Source organism: Excalfactoria chinensis, chromosome 2 (genome assembly GCF_039878825.1).
Source record: "Excalfactoria chinensis isolate bCotChi1 chromosome 2, bCotChi1.hap2, whole genome shotgun sequence".
Classification (NCBI taxonomy): Eukaryota; Metazoa; Chordata; class Aves; order Galliformes; family Phasianidae; genus Excalfactoria; species Excalfactoria chinensis.
In genome coordinates this window covers 45,142,115-45,162,073 of record NC_092826.1, presented here as the reverse complement: position 1 = coordinate 45,162,073, position 19,959 = coordinate 45,142,115, and the positions used below count along the sequence as shown (strand labels likewise).

Here is a 19,959-nt window from a genome sequence, read left to right as displayed (position 1 = left end):
TTCAATAGTAATCAGCTCACTATCATGTATAAGACAAGATGTTGAAGTATTATTCGAAAGTCTCAGTTGAAATAACTTATTGGAGCACAGTCAGAGAGCAAAGTTAAGCACACTATAAAACTTTGAGTTAACAGGAAAAAATCTTAACAATTACATTTTGGCAGTTGCTTATCCCTCTTCAGAGAGATAACAAGGAGGATTCACACAAAGTCATCTGCCAGCTACAGTAAGGAGCTGTCACAGCAACATATCCGATTAACTAACTCTACAGCAAACAACACGGTGTACGAGAAAACACTGTTGTGCTCTGAAAACTTCAGTAGCTGCAGGAACTACTGCAGTTACTGAATATACTTCAAGCAACCTATGTCCTACTTATATAAATCAATCAGAACAAATAACAGTGAAGTGGTGTTTAAGTAAGAGACAAAGTCACAAGCATAGATTCACACGGGATCATTTTGGTTATCAGTTTCTATTTAAGTAGCTCATACAGCTACAGACTTCGGACCTAAAATTCAAGCACTAATTCTTCCTATATCCTACACATAGTGTAGCTTTCTGGCTTTACTCAGGCCTTCAGGAAAGGACTTTAAAAGGAAAAGAAAGAACATGGAATGACTCTGAGTAAAAATTTCTATAGTTATTAGAAAAGAATATTCCCACTTGTTTGATCTTAAGCGCACCTGCAAAAAGTGGGCAAATTTACACAGATCTACTTCAACATAGCAGAAACAAAACCTCCAGAAGGAAAATCCTTGGTCATACCTATCAGTCACAGGAGTTAAAATAAATGGGGTTCTGTAAAAATTACCATGTATTTAGATAGCAGAGACTTCCTTCATACTATATTTAAGAAAACCATTCAAATGTTGTTTTGGAACGATTAAACCTGTGCCTGGAACTCTCTTGTAGAAACACAGCATACTAATGTTATTCTGGTAATCCTTAAAGTAGTAATACAGAATTGAAGTGTTAGATACATTAAAATTACATAAAGAAATCAAATTCAAAGTCTCACCTGCACTTTTGCTCCATTTCATCTTTCAGCTGCATTTCATTATGTAGCTGTTCTTCCAAATCATAGATCATCTTCTGCATATTTTCCATCTTAAATGTATATATTTGTACATGAAAGAACACGCATTAAATTCAAAAACTTCAAAAAGGAATTTCAGTACATTCAGAGCTACATAAAGCTATCACAGCTGACTCACTTTGAATTAAACACTATGTTTTTAAGCTCATTTACACCCCCCAATGCCTTTCCTCCAAAAAACCTAAGTTAGTTACAAGTTATCATTTGCACAGGAGTAAAATTTTAGGGCTGTATATAGTTCCACCAAACTTCATGGGACAATGCTAGGTCAAGTATGCCTTCTTTTCAGTATTTTTCAGAATCACAAGTATTGTGTTAACCTCCATTTCTTTTTTCTAGCATAACCTACTAAATATACTTTGCAATGCATCTTCAGTTCTCAGTCAGGAAGCAGAATCAGGCCCATCAGTTATTAGCAGTGGGGGGAAATGCTCTTAATTATTAACTCAGGAGGTTTTTTTTTTACAGATAGCCCTGTTCTAAGGTTTGAAAAGAGTAACAAACTTCATATGTTAATACAGAATGGCAATTTGCATTTACTGTTTGCCTGCAAAACGAATTCTTCAATTCATTCTTTCCACGCAGTCTCAAAATAATTGCCTTCTACTGGATGTCTGTGCACAATAATTTCACTCCAACATCAGCAAAATCCTCAATTAACAAGACGGTTTCAGCTTCGAGGAAGCTCATTAAGTCAAATCTGTGCTGATTCGCTCTAAACTTTCCCACTGATCTTGTAAGGACCTCAACCTTAAATTTAGCTTGCCCACATTTCTCTCAGCCTTTTTGAACAGCATGGAGAAAAACTACAGTCCTTATCTAAGCAACACATGAAAGCAGTTTGGACACTTGGCTGTCTTACTTCTTCTAACTTCAAGAACCCTTATAATTGCCCAACTCCTTTTTGCACAATCATCCCAGAAAGAGGAGCAACAGAACAGTTCCTCTGATGTCCACTTCTTCCACTTTTTCCCCTCAAAATACACCTAGAAAATCTAAAACTGCACATTAAGACCATAAAGAGAAGCACTCCTTCATTCTTGTTTCATAGCAACAGTAACTGTCCTCCAAAAGGACAGTCCTCTATTCGGTTCTAAACTGGAGACACAGCACGCTTCAACCATATTAAACGCTATTAATATAATATAGTAATATAATTAATATAATATTAACCATATTAACCGTATTAAACAGCTACAGTTGAGTTTTTGTCTACTCCAGGCAAATGTCACTCTTAATTCCTACTTTCAATCTTTATTCCTTTCTATTTCAGTAGGAAAAAAACAGGAGCCCACTTGGGCGCTCCCAAGAACCAGACGTTCTTTCTCATTTCCTCATTTTTCTTCCATCCATGCTCTGAAGCTTCAGTTTTCAGAGGAACATAGATAAGGCAACAAGGGAATAACCAGAAACCACATATTTTATATATTCACTGCTCCATGTTCTGTGTATTTACCTCTACCTACCAGAAAGCCTTCAAAGAACAAGGAAATGCTGGAAGAAATAAGACTTCTCAGCACTTATGGAGCAGCTCTGGTAAACTAATTACCAGTGTTATATACAACAGCACTATTTGGAAGAGAAAATGCTTGTAGGCAAAAACCACTGTCAACTCAGAGGAAGAGTGAAGGAGAACTAGTGCACAACACATTTATTCCACCAGTATTAACTACTAAGAAACAAAGCAAGGCTATTTAAAGGTGGGCTCTCACTCAAGTGAAAAGGATCCACTGTCAAAACACAAAAATAAAGGATCAAGAAATTTTAAGATAATTTCTCATCCACCTCTTGGTTACTCATGTTAGTATAAAGGATTTTAGCATACTCATTTAGCAAAAAGGAATTAAATGTGATGGAAGAAGAACAGTTCTAAAGACCTTCGGCAACTGAAGTATTTTGATACTGACTCTTTGTAGTTTGGACCTCTATTGCTTCCTTTTGCTTCTTTTTATCTCTGGATACTTTTACAGGGGTCTATCTAATCTTACTGACCAGTCACGTTACATTAGTGCAAGACAAAAGGCAAGACAAAAGCTCAAGACAAAAGCACTTTTGCACAATCTGATATCAATAACCTAAATAATACCTTCAGAAAATCCTGAGTTAATTGTAATTAATATAAAAGCATTCCTCTGTATTTTACTTTCTGTTTACAGCAGAGATGCCAAGAAAAATCCCCCCAAAGTTGACGCATTTTATTTATTTTTTAAATCACTAAAGCATTTTGCATCTGCTTTTGGCCCCTGGGCAATGAAGAAAATTGAAGATCCAGTGCAAAAATATATGTTAATCTCCTTAATACCTCCTGAAACACTCACAGAAGTTGAGGGTAGCACTAAATGAAAGTAAATAATCAGACGTTAAAGAGGTTTGAAATTCAGCTAGAGGATAGTCAACTCCATTTTTCTCTGACTTCATGGTCTGATTTTGTGAGACTTTACACTTGTGAAATTTCTGGCACTCAGTTCCTCAGAGAAAATCCTCAGTATTATACCACAAATACAGATAGTTTACATTGTGTTATATTTCCAGAAGTAATTATTTTGCTAACCATGTGTTAACATTACCGTTTTCATTGCAGCATGTAATGAAAGGAAAAACAGCTGAGAGAAAATTGTAGGATAAAAATACCCCATAGTAAAGATTAACACTCATTTAGACCTCACTATCACCCATATCCTTCCAGAGCTTGCCCTCCCAGAACTGTTAAAATCACAAGATACTGCAATAGCCCCGGCAGTTCAGACAGTGCTCTAGGAATCTTTAGCTATACAGAGGTGTCACACCACTAAGTCTGCAAAGTCCATTTAGTAAGTATCTTTAAAGTCAACCCAAGCTCAGAGTAGATCTTTAAGTATCTACTAATATGTGGGAGTCTAGCTCTGTTTTTAATTTTGCTACACTAACACTCATATGCTGATGAGAAAAGGTAAGTAAATCAATCAAAGCCAAAAAGAGTTATTTAGAGTCTATTATCATTTTTGTCAGCAATTTATATTGGGGGGGAAAAAACAACCTGAAAAATATCACATGGAATAGTTTACTTTACACCAAAACTTACATAGAATTAATGCATGCCTTGCTCCTAAGATATCAGCTTACCTTCCTGGTAACCTGACATCCTGGTAACCAAGATGTTTAGGAAGCAGTAGCCAAAAGAGCCACTGAACTTTTCTGCTCATTCCTTCAGACAGGTCAGCTGCTATATAAATAAATGCAGCTTCTTGGTGCCCTGAATCTCAAAAGCTTGAGGGGCATCCTTGAGAAGGAGCACAACAACCAAGCTTGGAAATTTTCTTTGAAAAAGAGAACTCCCGCATTGCTACCTCACCTGCCATCTCCCACAGGAGTATGCAGCTTCAACCATTTGATTCCCATTTGTTAAAGTTAATGTTTCAGGAAGGACAGAAATTCAGTTTTTCCAACAAATTAAACCAGCACAGTTCAATACCATGTAGAGCTCTCCTCTACCTCAAAGCACTAAAACAGTCCGAGCCATTTAGAAATCAGTTTATACTCATACATGCAACAGACTCTCCGGGATACAACAAAACATCAGGGAGACATACCACGCTTTTATCCATACTGGAGCCTGTTCTGTTATCGTTGGAATTTTCTGCAGAGACAGATAAATACCTGCAACAACATTTTAAAAGTTATTTTAAGAACTGTTTAAATGGAAAACGGAAACACGGAATATAATCACACTAAAAATAGTACCTTCCAATTTTATGTTTTTTGTCTCAGAATCTGGATATCCAAATAGTAACAGAATCAGATTATTTACCATACTTCAAGATTTAAGCACATTTAATTGAGCAAAAAATAAACAAAAAAAGCCGCATGCACAATTAATTGTAAAAATTGGCTTCAAGTAGTAAAAAGAAACGTGCAGCAGCAGATCTCTTGAAAGAAGGATTTCTGCCAAGTATTAATACAACCACTCTTTTTTTAAATAACTATTAAAAAAATCTTTCCTTTCCATGGTTACAATACTCTCTCTGGCTTGCATCCCATAAATATTTATTCCCTCACTTATGAAACAAGTAGTAATGAAGCAAACTGCAGAGACCGTGTGTGCATAACTTCCAACCAAGTCATTAGAAGCTCCACACGCAAAGCTGTCCTGGAGTGCTATCTCACAGAACTCTCTTCTAAAAATACCACATAAGTCTATTTGTTGTGATTCTAAAAATTCAGGCAAATAAGTACAAGTGACTGATAATTACTTCAGTATTGGGTGTAACATTCATGGACTGATAAGTGCTGTAGAGATATATGAAGGGTTCTTAACTACATCAGATTATGTGAGGAAGAAAACTACAGCACATGAACAGAGGAAGACAGATACATCCTCTTTCGTTTCACATGAATCAAAACCTCTCCAAAATATCAAGGAGGGCAACATCAAAGATATATGCAAACAAGTCAAATTAAACATCAAGACTGCTTACAGAGAACCAAATGACAAAGAGAAAACGTGATAGTTCCCTTTAAAAAGGGACTGACTGTCTCAAGTTCAGGAAGCTATCATAATTTGCACACCAGGGCTATTGAGCAGCAAAAATATCATACTGAAGCAGTCACAGCACCAGAGAAGAGTAGGAATAACCTCAATCCAGAAGAGAAGCCAAAAGCTACAAATTGCTGTAAACTGTTCTCAACCAGTACTCCAAAACCTGTGCTACAGGTGAAGTTCAGTAATGAAGAACCATATATTTTAGTTTGGAATCACGAGATTACAGCTGTAGAAAGTATTCTTTACTAAATACCATATGACTTCCTCTAGTGACGTAAGTCTCATCATCTTATATCCCCATTTCTTTTAACTCTAAGCATATGTGAAATAATAAAAACAAAAACAAAAGAAGAAGGGAAGTGAAAGAAGCATGCAATAAAGATGCAATTTAATGTTTGAACTACTTTCAATATAAAAAGGGAATTAAAATTAGGATCACAGGCATAGCAGCTAGGAACGATCATTTCAGACCTTTCAAAACTGTCGAAGTCAAAACAATAGGTAAAATTATTGGACTGTTGAACTCACACAAACTATCTGCAAAGCTTGTTTTTACTATATAGAAAAATCCAGCTCATTGCTGAGATGTAAAGAATTTCACTGCAAGCTTGGAAAAGCAGCCCATCTTCTATCCAAGGCTGAATAAGATTTATTTTCCTTTAAAGCTTTCCTATCTTGAAATGCTATTAAAACTAATAGTCGTTTTTTTTCTGACACGTTCTACTAGAAGACTTAGTCCATTTTAAGTGTGACTGACACCCACAACAATAAAAAGCGGCATTCAAAGTAAGAAAGTTAAAAGGTTTTTTGAATATAGATTTAGCTATCTGCAGTGCCTACAATAATAATGAATGTTAAAGTATGAATCAACATAATCTCAACCGATGTCACTTAAAGTTTTGTAAGGAACAGCAAAAACTGAAACATTACAATCTCAGACTGCAGCTGAATGGTTTAAAAAAGAAAAACTATATAACAGATAACAGGGAAAAGAAAAATATTTTACTTCTAGTGACCCATGGAGAAGTTAAGACAGGTTTTAATTTATCACAAGACTCCAAAACTGACGCAAAGCGTGTAATCCTTGTATAAAACTTAGGAACTTTTCCACAAAAGTGACATTTATATCCCTGATTCATGACTACCCGGATATTTCACTGCCTTGTAGGCAGCTCTGACTTGTAGCAACAACAGCCAATGATTATTCTTGCTCGGTTTCTGCTGCAGCACTACGTAATATTCTTACCAGAGAACAAGACATTCCCAAAATCAGTGTGATATTTTAAGATACCGATGACTAGAAATATTACCTATCAAAGTGCCAAAGTGTAATTTATTAAGATTCTGACTCATTAGTAAGCATCTGTTTGGCTTTTATCTATATGCTGGTATGAGTTAAGACAGGAGCGTTGACTAGAGAATACATCACTAGATTGCTTGTTTGTACATACCGACGGTTGCTGTAATATGTAAATCCAACAAAAGGAAGCTGGTTGCCCACGAATGCTTTTGGAATGGGAAATGTTTCTTCCTCTCCTTTGTCTTCATCAATATCATCAAAATTACTAGTGTCTATGTCACTACTTAAGTCGGGCACAACTGGTGCTACAGCTAGGAAAAAAAGAGGAATAATTATACTTTAATAATCAATTTATCGGTCAAGTAATATTTAAGAATTTAGGAGGAATGTCTCTTTGGTGTCTAAGAAACCTCATTCCTTGCTACAGAGTAAGACTAAATTCCACTGAAAAGAAATATGGCAGTAGTTTTGCTAACATGATACATTACTAAGCCAGATCACAGTGTCCGAGAAAAGCGTTATACTTACTGTCTCTGAGAGTCTCCCAAGCCCACTGATCATCTTTGAAGAAAAGATGCCGTTTAATTTCTTCTACGCCATTTCGTCCCAGTCTCACTTCCCTGGAAAGAGGTGATTTTTTCAGGATAGCATGGACAACGACATAAATCATTCCAAAAGAAAGCAAATTCACTCTACAGCACATGTAGTGACAAAGTGAAAATAATTACCTCTCCCACCAAGGCAAGAAACAGACATACCTCAAAGCTTTCAAATATGAAAATAACTACAGCAACATCACAGGTACATTTCAGAACAAAATCTGGTTTGAAATCTTGTCTACAAGAACTCCTGCTGCTACTGTTTCCATCATCACAGACTGCCTAGACAGCTGTCAAGGAGACCGTGCTGTTGCTTGCATCCCATGCAGCTCAGCAAATGCAGTAGTCCCCTTCCATTGCAGCACCAGGTCTCAAGCAAAGGTTATACTTATATGAGTAAGTAGTGTGGGTACAATCGGACCGTACCTACAACATTAAAAAACCTAACACCCACATTTCATCTAGAGGGTGCACACACCAACACGATACAGATACACACACATAACGTTCCTTCAACATGATAATCTTTCTTAATGAAAGCTTACTTTCATTTTGATTAAAGTTTAAATCTCACCTATCAGTTAAAAAGGCACAAATAAGGTTTTTTGCCTCTTTAGAGATCTCATTGTCATCAGGGAAGGTAAGGGAGTTCTTGTGGTTCATAATCTTACTGTATGTTCCAACCAAAGAATCTGCATAAAAAGGTGTGTCACCTGAAAAGGCAACAAGACAAACATTAAAAAACAGATCAATATTGTGGACTTGATGCATAGCATTTGAATTACATACACAATACATGTAAGCAACTAAATGAACAACAGACAAGGACAAATATTTGAGAACTGTGACAGAATAATTTCCAAAATAAGCTTCATGAATGTCTCAATAAGTAAATCACAACTTATGGCAGGAAAGAAATAACTGAAACAGTTAAAGCAATAATGCTACTTTAACTTAAGAGTACAGTTAAGTAGTAAAACTCATTTTTGTTATCCTACTACTCACCTACAAGCATCTCATACAAAAAAACTCCAACTGACCACCAGTCACATTCTCGTCCATAGTAACCGTCGCCACCCTGGGACTTCAGTACTTCAGGAGAGATATAGTCTGGTGTTCCTACAGCTGTATCACATCGTACCATACCTTCCTACAAAGAGAAAGAAAATAGCCAGGCCCAAATGTAAGGGCCAAAATTGCAAGCCATTTTCAAGAGTTTATGCAGCCTAAACAGCATCAATAAATCAACATCAACTTTAATTAACAAATGTTCTTCTTTGAACATTTGAATGGGTATTTAAACATTTTTAATCGCTAAACTACTAAATCCAGAGCAAAGCACTTGATTACTTGCTCATGCAAGTATGAATGTCTTACATACTGACAGGACTTAGGGTAAACAAGGAAAGCTCCTCTGTTAGTGTAAGAGTCCAACATTTGGGATTTTGCTGTCAAGACCAACTAAATTAACTTTTTCACTTCCAACCCAATATCCTTAAAGCTTGGAAGACTGCAACGTAGATAAGGCCCTGAAACTTGAAGCAGAGACTTCAAATTGTGTAACAGATGAGAAGAATGTTTTACATTCCTCACACTGCTAAGAAAGGCAGAAGAGCAGAGTAATCACACTGGTAATGGCAACTAGAACACTGAAGCAGATATCACACGACCCTTTCCAGTATTCAGACACTTCCAGTATAACACTATAGTATTGCTAGAAATGGATCAGTAGAAAAACTGGTACAGGAATATATAAATAAGAAATATAACACAGCAAATGTTGCATGCACAGTAAATCTAGAATGCACCTGTATCAAGCTCCTGTCTACACAGTCCAGTTTCTCTTCCACAGAGCTACTTTACTCATGCTCTTCAACACACAGCTAGCATTGTTTAGTACAGAACAGAATGCAAAGCACGACTGACACAAGTTTACTTCTGTGACACTAATATACAAATTCCTATATGTTTACTTCTGTTTGGCACTTAAAGCTTAAGCACTGGGATATTTGTCTGTATTTCAAAAGTTCCCACTGTTAAGAGCAAAAGCAGTCCTCAGAAATCTACATTAAGTCAAAATCAAGTCAAATTATCTCTCTGCTCCTCAACTGGAGGGGACTGGTTATAACCTAAGACAGCTTTTTCTATTTGTGCACATAACCTGCATTTGGTTTTTACTGGTGCCTTTTACTTATAGCAAAACAGCTAAACGAATTGATTTATTCAAAGCTCCTAGAATAAGCTGAGAACATGATGTATATGTTACACAGACTCTATTCGTACCATCTCTTTCAGGTTGCTTTTCAAGTACATAGGTGCAGGTTGACAAACTAACCAAATCTGTGTAGGGAAAAAAAGTGTTCCACGGTACTTGAAATACTTTTTAATTTTATTTTGAAAAATAAATAATTCCACTATATTCTTCAACCTGTTACTTTCAGATTCACCTTTTTGCAAGGTCAGCATATGGTAGAAAGTATAATCGGGGTTCAACAACTTAAGGCAACAGTTATGCTTCTTTCATCACTGACTAACTATCTTGAAATAATCTCATTCTTTCACATTAACTTCGATAACAAAACCTTAAAGAAATAGTCCAGAAGGATCTAGAGACAGTTAATAGTCTGAAAGTGTATAGAAGTTGATGCAGTCCCTATTTCCAGAACCATTTTCATATTCTATATTGTAATTTAATAGGATGCACAAAGAATAGTAACAGGAATAGAGGGGAATCTTGGACATCTGTCATGACATCTGTCATGACATCTGTCAAAACTAAAAAGTTTTCAGTTTATTTTATTTTCACTTTCAGATACGCTTTCCTTTTACAAACAGAAAAGTTAAAATCTTAAGCCTACCTTGTTCATTTTCATACAAGTACCAAAATCTGCTAGTTTTAAATGACCAGCTTTATCTAGCAGCATATTATCAGGCTTCACATCTCTGAAAAGAGAAAAATATTTGCATTAACTGATCAGTTTAACTGATGAAAACAGTAGAAGTCATCCATTTTTAGATCTAACATAGTAAGTAAAACAACTTGAAAGCACAACCATTTCCTCCATTTTTTCCTTCTTAAAGTATCATGCCCTACATGCAGACTGTGGAACTGAACGTTTTAAGACGCGGTACTGAATGGAGGAGCACAGCCTCAAGTCAGTGAACTTCACAAATCTGGATGTTACTCTTGCTCCAAAATAAAATAATAATAATTTCAAAACCCAAAACACTGAGTGGTTTAAGCCCATCTCCATTAAGATCCAGTTCAGCTACATAAAAAATAAATCATCAAATTGCTGTATTGCTGTATGCCCTTTTCCACACAACAATTCTCTCTAAGTGAGACTCAGCTTCATCTTTCTCTGTCACAGAAATGCTTCAGTACCCCAAACTATGCCACCTGGCACAGGGGCCTGAGAGCAGACCTTACAAGTGAAGGCTGAGGTAAAGAAAGCAGCCTCAGCCCCTCCCACATCCTCTGTCGTTACATCAGCCCTCATTTTCATGAGCCTCCATTCACTCTTCAAATTAAAAAAAAGAACAAAACCTGTCAGCCTCAAAGTATACTAAAACTTCAGGAAAAGATTTGCAGTGCTGCTGACAACTGCAATTGTCTGCTTTCTAAAGAATGCAAATACACATGCACAAATGGTTCTGCCAGACCATTCATTAAATGTAGTATAGTAAGGGTATCCTCTAGATCCTGTTTTAAGCAATGGGTTGATAGCTTTGTGCTTTGCTTTTTTTTTTTTTTTTTTTAAACAAAAAACTTATGTGTTAAAGCTGATCTGACCAAATGACAAATGCAGAATATATACCATGTCCTTCTCAAGCTGTTCCTGTATTTTCTGTTGATGAAATTATCCTTGTTCTTCTAGTTAATATAGTTAAAAGATAAACAGACGAAGTTCAAACATCAACAGAGAACATCTCAAATCTATCTGACAAGTGACTTTACCCACAAAACTAAGCTAAGTCCTTTTTACTTTCTGCCTGTTTTCCATCTGGCCTCTTATAAGAAAATAGGTGGCTGGAAGATTTTCCTAACCTTGTTCAGTCTCTTGTTGAATGGCTCACTGATGCCAGGTGAGGCTCTAAACACAGAGCTGAAAGTTATTAATTACTAATAGTGTATATTACCACTATCAAATTCTCAAAACAACTTTTTCTAATCAAGTTAAATGAAATAATTTGGGGTCAACTTATTCATGTCACTTTAGGTCTGCATCTGTTAGGTCTGTTAGTAAAGTGGGACAATTTTATTACTCTCCGAACAGAGGAACTGAAAAACTTTATTTTGACTGCACCACCTCATTAGCAATTAGCAAATTTAAAACTATCTTAAACAATTAAATTCTGACAGAATTAAATACTTTTTTTCCTCACCTGTGTATAAAGCCCATTGAGTGAATTGCATCTAATGCAAGAACAACTTCAGCAGTATAAAATCTGGCCCATTTCTCAGGAACATCATAGTTACTCATTAAATTTACAAGGTCTCCACCAGGCATGTATTCCATGACCATGTAAAGGTAACGATCATCTTGGAATGCGTAAAATAACTGTAAAAAGAAAATAAAAGAACAAGTCGCTGAATGTTTCAGATATCTTTCATCTTTTGCTTGTTGGAAAACCATGGAATTCCTGTGCCGCTGGACTTACAGAGTAACAGAATTGCTACAACTACTGCAGCAGCTCTGCACTATCCATTAGACCTTCTGAAAAGGTCTTAATCTCAAGTCAATTTCTGCTGCATTTTCCATTCTTTTATATTACTACAAAAGCAGTAGAGTTCTGCCTCCAGATCACAATTTGCTGCAATAAATATTGAGATAATTTCAAAGAGAGTTCATTGCATAATAGAACGTAATGCTTCCTCACTCCCTGGAATGAAAACTGACAAATATGTAAACATGAAATTAACGTACTGCAAACATCTTCCCGATTCTATTTGTGTTATCAGTAAATATTTATTATTCTACTGTCAGTGTATCCATTGTTTAGAAAGTAAACTTCAATTTAAAACAAATATTAAAAGGTAGTACTTCCCTTACAGTAGTCAATGCTCTGTTCAACACAGAAAATGATAAAACATTCTGTTGGACAATCACTCCTAGACAGACAGTGATGTAGTTACCTCTTTGACAGCAGTAAAATTCGTATGATTTTTAGGTCACTCTTGAATGACTTTGTTTAATTCTAACTTAACAAAAAAATGTACATGCTTAAGGGTAAGAACAGTTTAAACAAATGTGTTAACATGCGCACACAAACATATGATGATAGCTTCAGGCACCCTCCATATTAACTTCAAAGGCAGCAATGACTCTCCAAACATTGTAATAACACTGAAATGAGGAAAATGTAACCAGAGAAGGCATAATTTCTAGTCAAGCATATACAAAAAATGGAATATGCAGAAGCTACATCTTAACCATATTTCTGATACATGGACCGCTTCAAAGAATTACTATGGAGCAGGCCCACCGGTTCTAACTTCTATCTAACAGAGTTCTAATAATTAGCAGAATAGCTCATCTTGCAAATGTTACGGCAAAGCAGTTCTGAAGTAAGTACAACACATGCTATTTGTTGCAAACAGCATTCCTGTTGTAAGTTGTGTATTTCTCCAAGAGATCAATGTAAGAAAAAGGGAATTTAAGAAGCTAAACCATGAAAATACAAGTCATGCAGCACTATCACGGAACTGTTCTACACAAATGATATTTTTTAAAGGAATCTCACTGTACCTGAACAACCCAGGGACTGTTAGCAAAAGCCATGATATCCCTTTCTTCCCAGAAGAACGCAGAATCTGATCTTTTTATCATCTCAAATTTGCTCAGAAGTTTCATAGCATAGACTCTTCTTGACGATTTATGCCTTACCTATGACGACAAGAGTTACATACAAAATACATTAGTTTCCCACATTAATACAGGAAGAATATAACTGAATATGTTTCCTGCTCTTAAGATACTTGCTAGAACTATCCAACAGCATCTGCAGGCAAAACAAATGTTTTATGACTTGTAGGTGAATATCCCTAAAAGGACATGGTGGAGGCACCTTTTAAAAACTATTAAGACTATAAGCATTTTGGAGATCATTAGCAAACATAAAATTGCTGCTTATGTCTGGTTTCTACCACCAATTCTCAGTTTAATAAAGCAGCATAAACAAGTCCAGTTGCTGATGTAACATCAGCAGCACACATCTCCTCTCACCTGTGAGAAACTTGAACAAAACCCCAGTGTAGGTTCTGAACTGGCAGAAATTCTTTGAGTCCTGAAGGACTGTTTGAGCATCCATAAATGCAGAAGCAAAGGTTGATTTTGCGAATTACAAGTAATATATATTCCACTTCTTAATAGAAGTATGACTTATAGTGCAAAACAGGTGCAGACTGAGAGTACAGTAATTCGCAAAAACATTTCCATGGGATAAAAAGAGGTAAATTTCCATATATAAAATATAATGTATAATACTATGCATACGTATAATATCTAAGTAATATAAGGTATACATGTAATATATGACTCCATCTTCTGAACTCTGTATTCAGAAACAGCTGTATCAGGCAAATGCTACAGAAGACGTTCTGATGTATAGAGACAGGACTTACCAGCTGAACCTCCCCAAACGCCCCTCTGCCGATCACCTTCACCACTTCATAATCTTCAGCTTTCATCCGCAGATCTCTCATTTTATTTACTGTGTCTTTATCTATGTGAAAGAAAAGTTCACATTTCATTTATATCAAATTGATTAAACTCATTCACCTCTTACTTTGATTTTTTAACATTACTGGAAGACAAACTCCTCAAAGAGAGGATTTGGATTTTATTTTAACCTACTTCCCTATTGGGAACTCCCCTGCAGAATGCATGACTTCACTCTCTCATTACTGTAGTAACCAAACCTGATATAAACATAATACAAGACTGATGGTACAATCAAGTTACTGGACATCTTCATTTGGCTTTTTTTTTTCTAAATATTTCTTTCTAAATAATTATATTACCAAAAAAAATACAGCTATGCATAAATCTCATATCCAGTATGATCTTGCTTGTAAGTAGATCCTTTATAAAAGACTATTTCTGGATAACTATGCAATACATCTGAGAAAATGTTATTAAGAATACATAAGAGACACTTCAAGTAACTATTTTTTAAAAAAAGCCTTTCAGTATTCTGCACTTTCATTAATCCTTTTACTGTAAAAAGGAGATTTTAATGTAAAACACGCAGTGGGAAACATGGTAATTATTTATATAAACCTGTCATTCTATAAACTACGATCATTTACCAACTCCCAGTGGGCAGATACTCTAATTCCAAATTTGGTCAAAGATTAAAACGGTCTATTTTAATCCATGTGGGTCAACACTGGCATGAGATTACATGGAAAAGCTTCAAGTTTCAGTATTTCTGAAAAGAAGGAACAGATACTAAAATACTCCTAATAAAACAAGTTATACAACAGTATTTTCTTTTCAAAAATAATATTCTAGGCCTTACAGCAAACCTTGGAAAGAAGTACAAGGGAAGAGAAAGAAGAAATGTCAATTCTATAGCTCATGTTAACAAAAAAAAGACTTGGCAGACAACAGAAAACTTCCATTTGATTGCAGCATACATTAGCCATTAACTATAACAAAGTGGCATATGCACGATTAAAATTCATTAACATTTTATTATTCTACAGGAACAAACGCAGTTTTGTTTGAATAAATACTCCATCAAACCACTAATATGGAGCCATCCCTTTACAATGCTACACGCCCCCAGCTGATTTCAACATATTTCATACAAGGATCAAAATATTCAGTAATTTAAAATAAAATGCATTGCCTTGTTTGCACACTGCAAAAACTGACCTATGACAGGAGATGGGTAGGACTGCAGAGAACTGAAATGCAGCAATTCTTATGAAATCATAGAAGCACTGAGGCTGGAAAAGGCCTCCAAGATCATCCAGTTCATGACAATGATTTTCCAGTCGCTGTTAACTTATTGTCTAATCATCTCCTAACAGTAAGTCCTCCATAAAATAAAGCAAGCTTTTTTTTACATTATTTGTAATGTAAAAGATCAGAATTAAGTTGTACAACAATGGTGTAAACTGTCTGGATAGCCAATACCGCAAGAAGATATTTTTAATGGCTTTCCATTCATCAATAAAATGTTCCTGCATGTCTTAAGTTAAATAAAGTAATTTATTTATTTAACTAAGAATTTTGAGACAAACTAGATTTCACCATTCCCTGTAAGGTCACTGCTCACAGGCGCACAGCTTGTTTTCACATTCCAGCAGTGACAGCAAAATTACATCTCTAAAAGCAGTCTGAAGCGAAAATAATTTGGTCTGTTCTCTACCCTTAAATTCCTTCAGGTTACATTTTACTCAGAAAAATTCACACCTACAAGATATACATTCTCAGACCGTGAGCAAGCATTTTCCTTTCCTTCACTCATCTCCAAATGCAAAAGGGAAGATCTTCTGAAACCTTCTGACAACTTCACTATTCTTAAAAACTGCATTCAAATTATGTTTTGAAATAAGAATTTCCTTTGCCTAATCCGACTTCTCCTTTCTCCAGCAGTTTCACCACACCTTCTCTGCAAATAACTGAGTATACAATCTGGTCTGTTTTCAGTAGTGTGTGGGGACAGGACTAGGGGCAATGGGCTGAAACTTCAGCATAGGAAGTTCCGCACGAATGTGCACAAGAACTTCTTTACAGTGAGGGTGACGGAGCACTGGAACAGGCTGTCCAGGGAGGTGGTGGAGTCTCCTTCTCTGGAGATATTCAAGACCCGCCTGGACGCCTACCTGTGTGACGTGGTGTAGGGAGCCTGCTTTGGCAGGGGGGTTGGACTCAATGATCTCTAGAAGTCCCTTCCAACCCCTACAATTCTGTGATATGTTTGCATAACAATGTGTACAAATTCAAGCATAGCTTGAACTGTGAGAAGTTTAGTATTAGATGTCAGGCACTCCAGCAACCAGCTTGCATGCACGCTGAGCCACCGACCATATCTAATGGGCTTACACTGGCACAGATTGGGAATAAAATGAAACCGCCAATTCATTATTGTGACTTAAACCAATTTCAATGAAGAGAAGAAAAAAAATCAGGTTATTTTAATGAAATTACTTTGCATTTGCCACAAAAACGGTTTATTACAACATGTAATTACAATGTTTAAGCTTGGAAAAAAATTGAATAAAACCTAATTTAATTCTAAGGTCTGCCCATTCAATCCACAGGCAGCAGTAAGTCTAGAATCAGTAAACACTTCTGCCATCATTTCCAGAATTCATCTGTTTGATAGAGTGTAAACGACTTTGCTCTTTAATGATGTGGGTTTTTGGTTTTGTTTATTTTGCTTTTAAATAAAAAAAGCAGGCAATACCTCTATCAGTACAATCAACATTATTCATTAAGAATATTAAGAATGAGAAGGATATCTTGTTGTTGTGGAAAAATAGAGAGCAATATGATAAATAATATGACTTCCTAAGGGGTGAGGGGTCTACAGCATGAGTCTTATGAGAAGCGGCTGAGGGAGCTGGGACTGTTCAGTCTGGAGGAGGCTCAGGGGATACCTCATCACACTCTACAACTTCCTTAAGGGAGGCTGTGATGGCTTTGGCCTCTTCTCCCAGACAACAAACAGGACCTGAGGAAATGGCCACAAGTTGTACCACGGGAGGTTTAGATTGACATAAGGGAAAACTTTTTCTCTTAGAGGGTGGTCAGGCACTGGAATGGCTGCCCAGGGAGGAGGTGGAGTCGCCATCTCTGTCAGTGTTCAAGAAGTGTCTGGATGAGGAGCTACAAGATATGGGTTAGTGGTTTGTGGAAGCAATGGTGATAGAAGGCTGGTTGGACTAGATGATCTTGTAGGTCCTTTCCAACCTTGTGATTCTATGATAAGAGTAGAATTAACCTGAAGGTATGTGAATTCTGAAATTCTTTTAAAAAAGCAAACAAAAAGCACAAAAAACGGCAGGGAACAGAATTAACGAGAAAGTGAAATAAGGCAGTGCTACCTTCCAGTTGCAAAATAAGAAAAACAACAACAACAAAACATCTCGTTTTCTTCCCATATTCTTTTTTCTGTCTAGATAATAAAACAGATTATTTTGTACCTACTAATTCCTTTAAAAATCAGGAAGCTACCATGGTGACCTAACAATTGTGTATATAAAACAAATAATACTTCTACACTGCAGTACTGGATAAAGAAAAGAGACCTTTTATAATATAAAGTGAGCTCTCCAGTCTGTCAGTGAACACTTCAATATTTCTTAACACTGCACACGTTATGTCATTTTACTGCTAATTGCTTTAAGTACGTCAGTACATGACATTACACAGCAAGCTACAGGAATCCAAAAGGTTGCCAAGAACAAGGAGACAGGCCTTTCTCTTTAAGGGTTCTGTAATGCTGAATACATCATCACTTACATTAGTAAACTTGAGCATTCATTTGCTGGGGATTACATTTCTACCAGTAACTGCATCAGTACTGACTGGGAAACAAACAAATATGACTCTTAAAACACCTCGCACCCAAAATCTCTAATGGCCTTTCAAAATGCAGCAACATATTATTTTATTTCAGTTGATATTCCTAGTCCCAGTTAGTCAGTAACCACAATATTAAATACTTACACCTGTTTAAGAAGTTATCAATGTTTTTGTTTTTTCTTAAGGCAGGAAAATCCAAGTCATACACCAAAGCATCTAATCCATCCTGCAGAAAAATAAAAGAAAAAAGAGAAAAGCAAAATTAAATGTTTGGGAAAATACAAACTCTGGTAGTCAGAGAGATGAGATTAAAATGGTTGTTCTTATCAATTCTCCATACAAACAAAATTATTCACACTTTTAGGAAGGAAGAAATCCTATACTTTTAAGGTCTTGATAAGTGCCAGAAACTTTGTCTTAAAGTTTATGGTCTTAATTTTACAACAGGCCTGTATTACACTTTGGTGGTTTACATCTCCTCAGAGGAAAACTAAACAAAAACGTTACCGGCTGAAGACCACAGATAAGGCATCTAATGAAAAGCAATCAAGTATCCTAGGGGGCCATTGTGAATTATACAAGTAGCGCTCATCAGCTAGGTAACAATCCAGTGACAAATAAGCAGATGGACAGGAAAGCCACGGAGTACAAGCCACTGGGTGCTAGCAAAGTGTGCAAGGAAAGTACTGCTACTTACTGCCACCCACATGCCCACACCACCTACTACTGACTTGCTGGAGTCAGCTCGAAGATCAGATATCTTCAAATTGATCAGTCCGGACCTGATCAGATCTGGGTTCGACTGCTGTTTGCTTTGATGAAATTATGCAATACACAACTGAAAGTTGATCCATCAGTCCTAATTGCTACATCCCCCAGGTAACTCTGCTTGAAGAAATGTTACAGTACAAGCTTTCTGAAAGCTTACTTTACAGGAATATATATTAGAAGAACGTATTTTATAAATTGCCTTTGATCCCTGACGTCAAATTCTAGCCTGTTTATTTCCCTCAGTGTACAAGACCTTGTAAGCTATGCAAATCAAACACTACCAGTATCTAAACTATTCATAGGCTTGCAGTCCTCACTTTAAATTTAGTGAGATATAAATATCTAAGATGTAATGAAAGCAAGCAGTAAAATGATGATAGAATGCAAAACCATGGGTAAGGAAGTAAAAGTACAAGGCTAATCAGAACTGCTTCAAAGTTTTGTTAATTTCGTTTTGTTTTTATTTTAATTTTGTTAATTTCATTGAAACATCGATAGTTTAAGTTGGGTCTCCATAGAGTGGATTAGCTGGAACTCTAAGAAGCATTACAATGAAAACCATAGTCAAGGAAATTACCACAGTATTTTCACAGCACGTAAAGTCAGCTTTTGCATCTTGAGTATATGAAAAGCCCATCACTTAGAAGTTATACTGATGACAAGAAAGGAAAGCAAACAACAACAATGAAGACATACTAATGGATCAGAAATATAAACAAGAGAGTAGGAGGTTGATAACAACTTGGACTCCAACCAGATTGGGAGTTAGTGCTAAATCAAATGCAACTTGGTGAGAAATACTTTGTGTCTTACTAAAAGATGACTTTTCCAAAGATACACAGTAAGCACCCAAGAAAACCACCAGAGAATCCCACCTTTTGGGCAGCTTCAGGAGAGAAACCATTGAGTGTTGATGTGCTTCATTTTTATCCTTCTGGGCCAGGAAAACTTTAAAAACTGACTACAAGAAGCGAAGACTAACAGAAATATTGACACATTTTTAACATCAATCTTAATTTGCATCATGACTTTTTCATTCTGAATTAAAATACAACGTTACCCAGAAAAATATCACTAAGTACAGGAAGGGCCACAGCTTCATTGGTCTGTCAGGTGCATGTGTGCCT

At 36.2% G+C, this 19,959-nt stretch overlaps 1 protein-coding gene across 6 annotated transcripts in view; it reads right to left on the bottom strand.

The window, feature by feature from the left end:
* ROCK1 (Rho associated coiled-coil containing protein kinase 1) overlaps positions 1-19,959 on the bottom strand; it is a 73,331-nt gene that overhangs the window by 28,113 nt on the left and 25,259 nt on the right. For 5 of the 6 annotated variants that reach the window (XR_011902835.1, XR_011902836.1, XM_072329125.1 and 2 more), the window contains exons 2-12: positions 18,206-18,287; positions 14,143-14,243; positions 13,268-13,405; positions 11,904-12,079; positions 10,376-10,460; positions 8,523-8,667; positions 8,092-8,230; positions 7,447-7,538; positions 7,070-7,229; positions 4,669-4,735; positions 1,022-1,110 (exon numbers count right to left, since the gene is read on the bottom strand). Coding sequence is in view for 4 of the 6 variants with exons in the window: in XM_072329125.1 (XP_072185226.1) it covers positions 1,022-1,110; positions 4,669-4,735; positions 7,070-7,229; positions 7,447-7,538; positions 8,092-8,230; positions 8,523-8,667; positions 10,376-10,460; positions 11,904-12,079; positions 13,268-13,405; positions 14,143-14,243; positions 18,206-18,287 (1,274 nt within the window). In the remaining 2 variants the exon portion in view is untranslated. The remainder of the gene's footprint in view (positions 1-1,021; positions 1,111-4,668; positions 4,736-7,069; positions 7,230-7,446; positions 7,539-8,091; positions 8,231-8,522; positions 8,668-10,375; positions 10,461-11,903; positions 12,080-13,267; positions 13,406-14,142; positions 14,244-18,205; positions 18,288-19,959) is intronic. The other variant, XM_072329123.1, reaches the window with a different exon arrangement.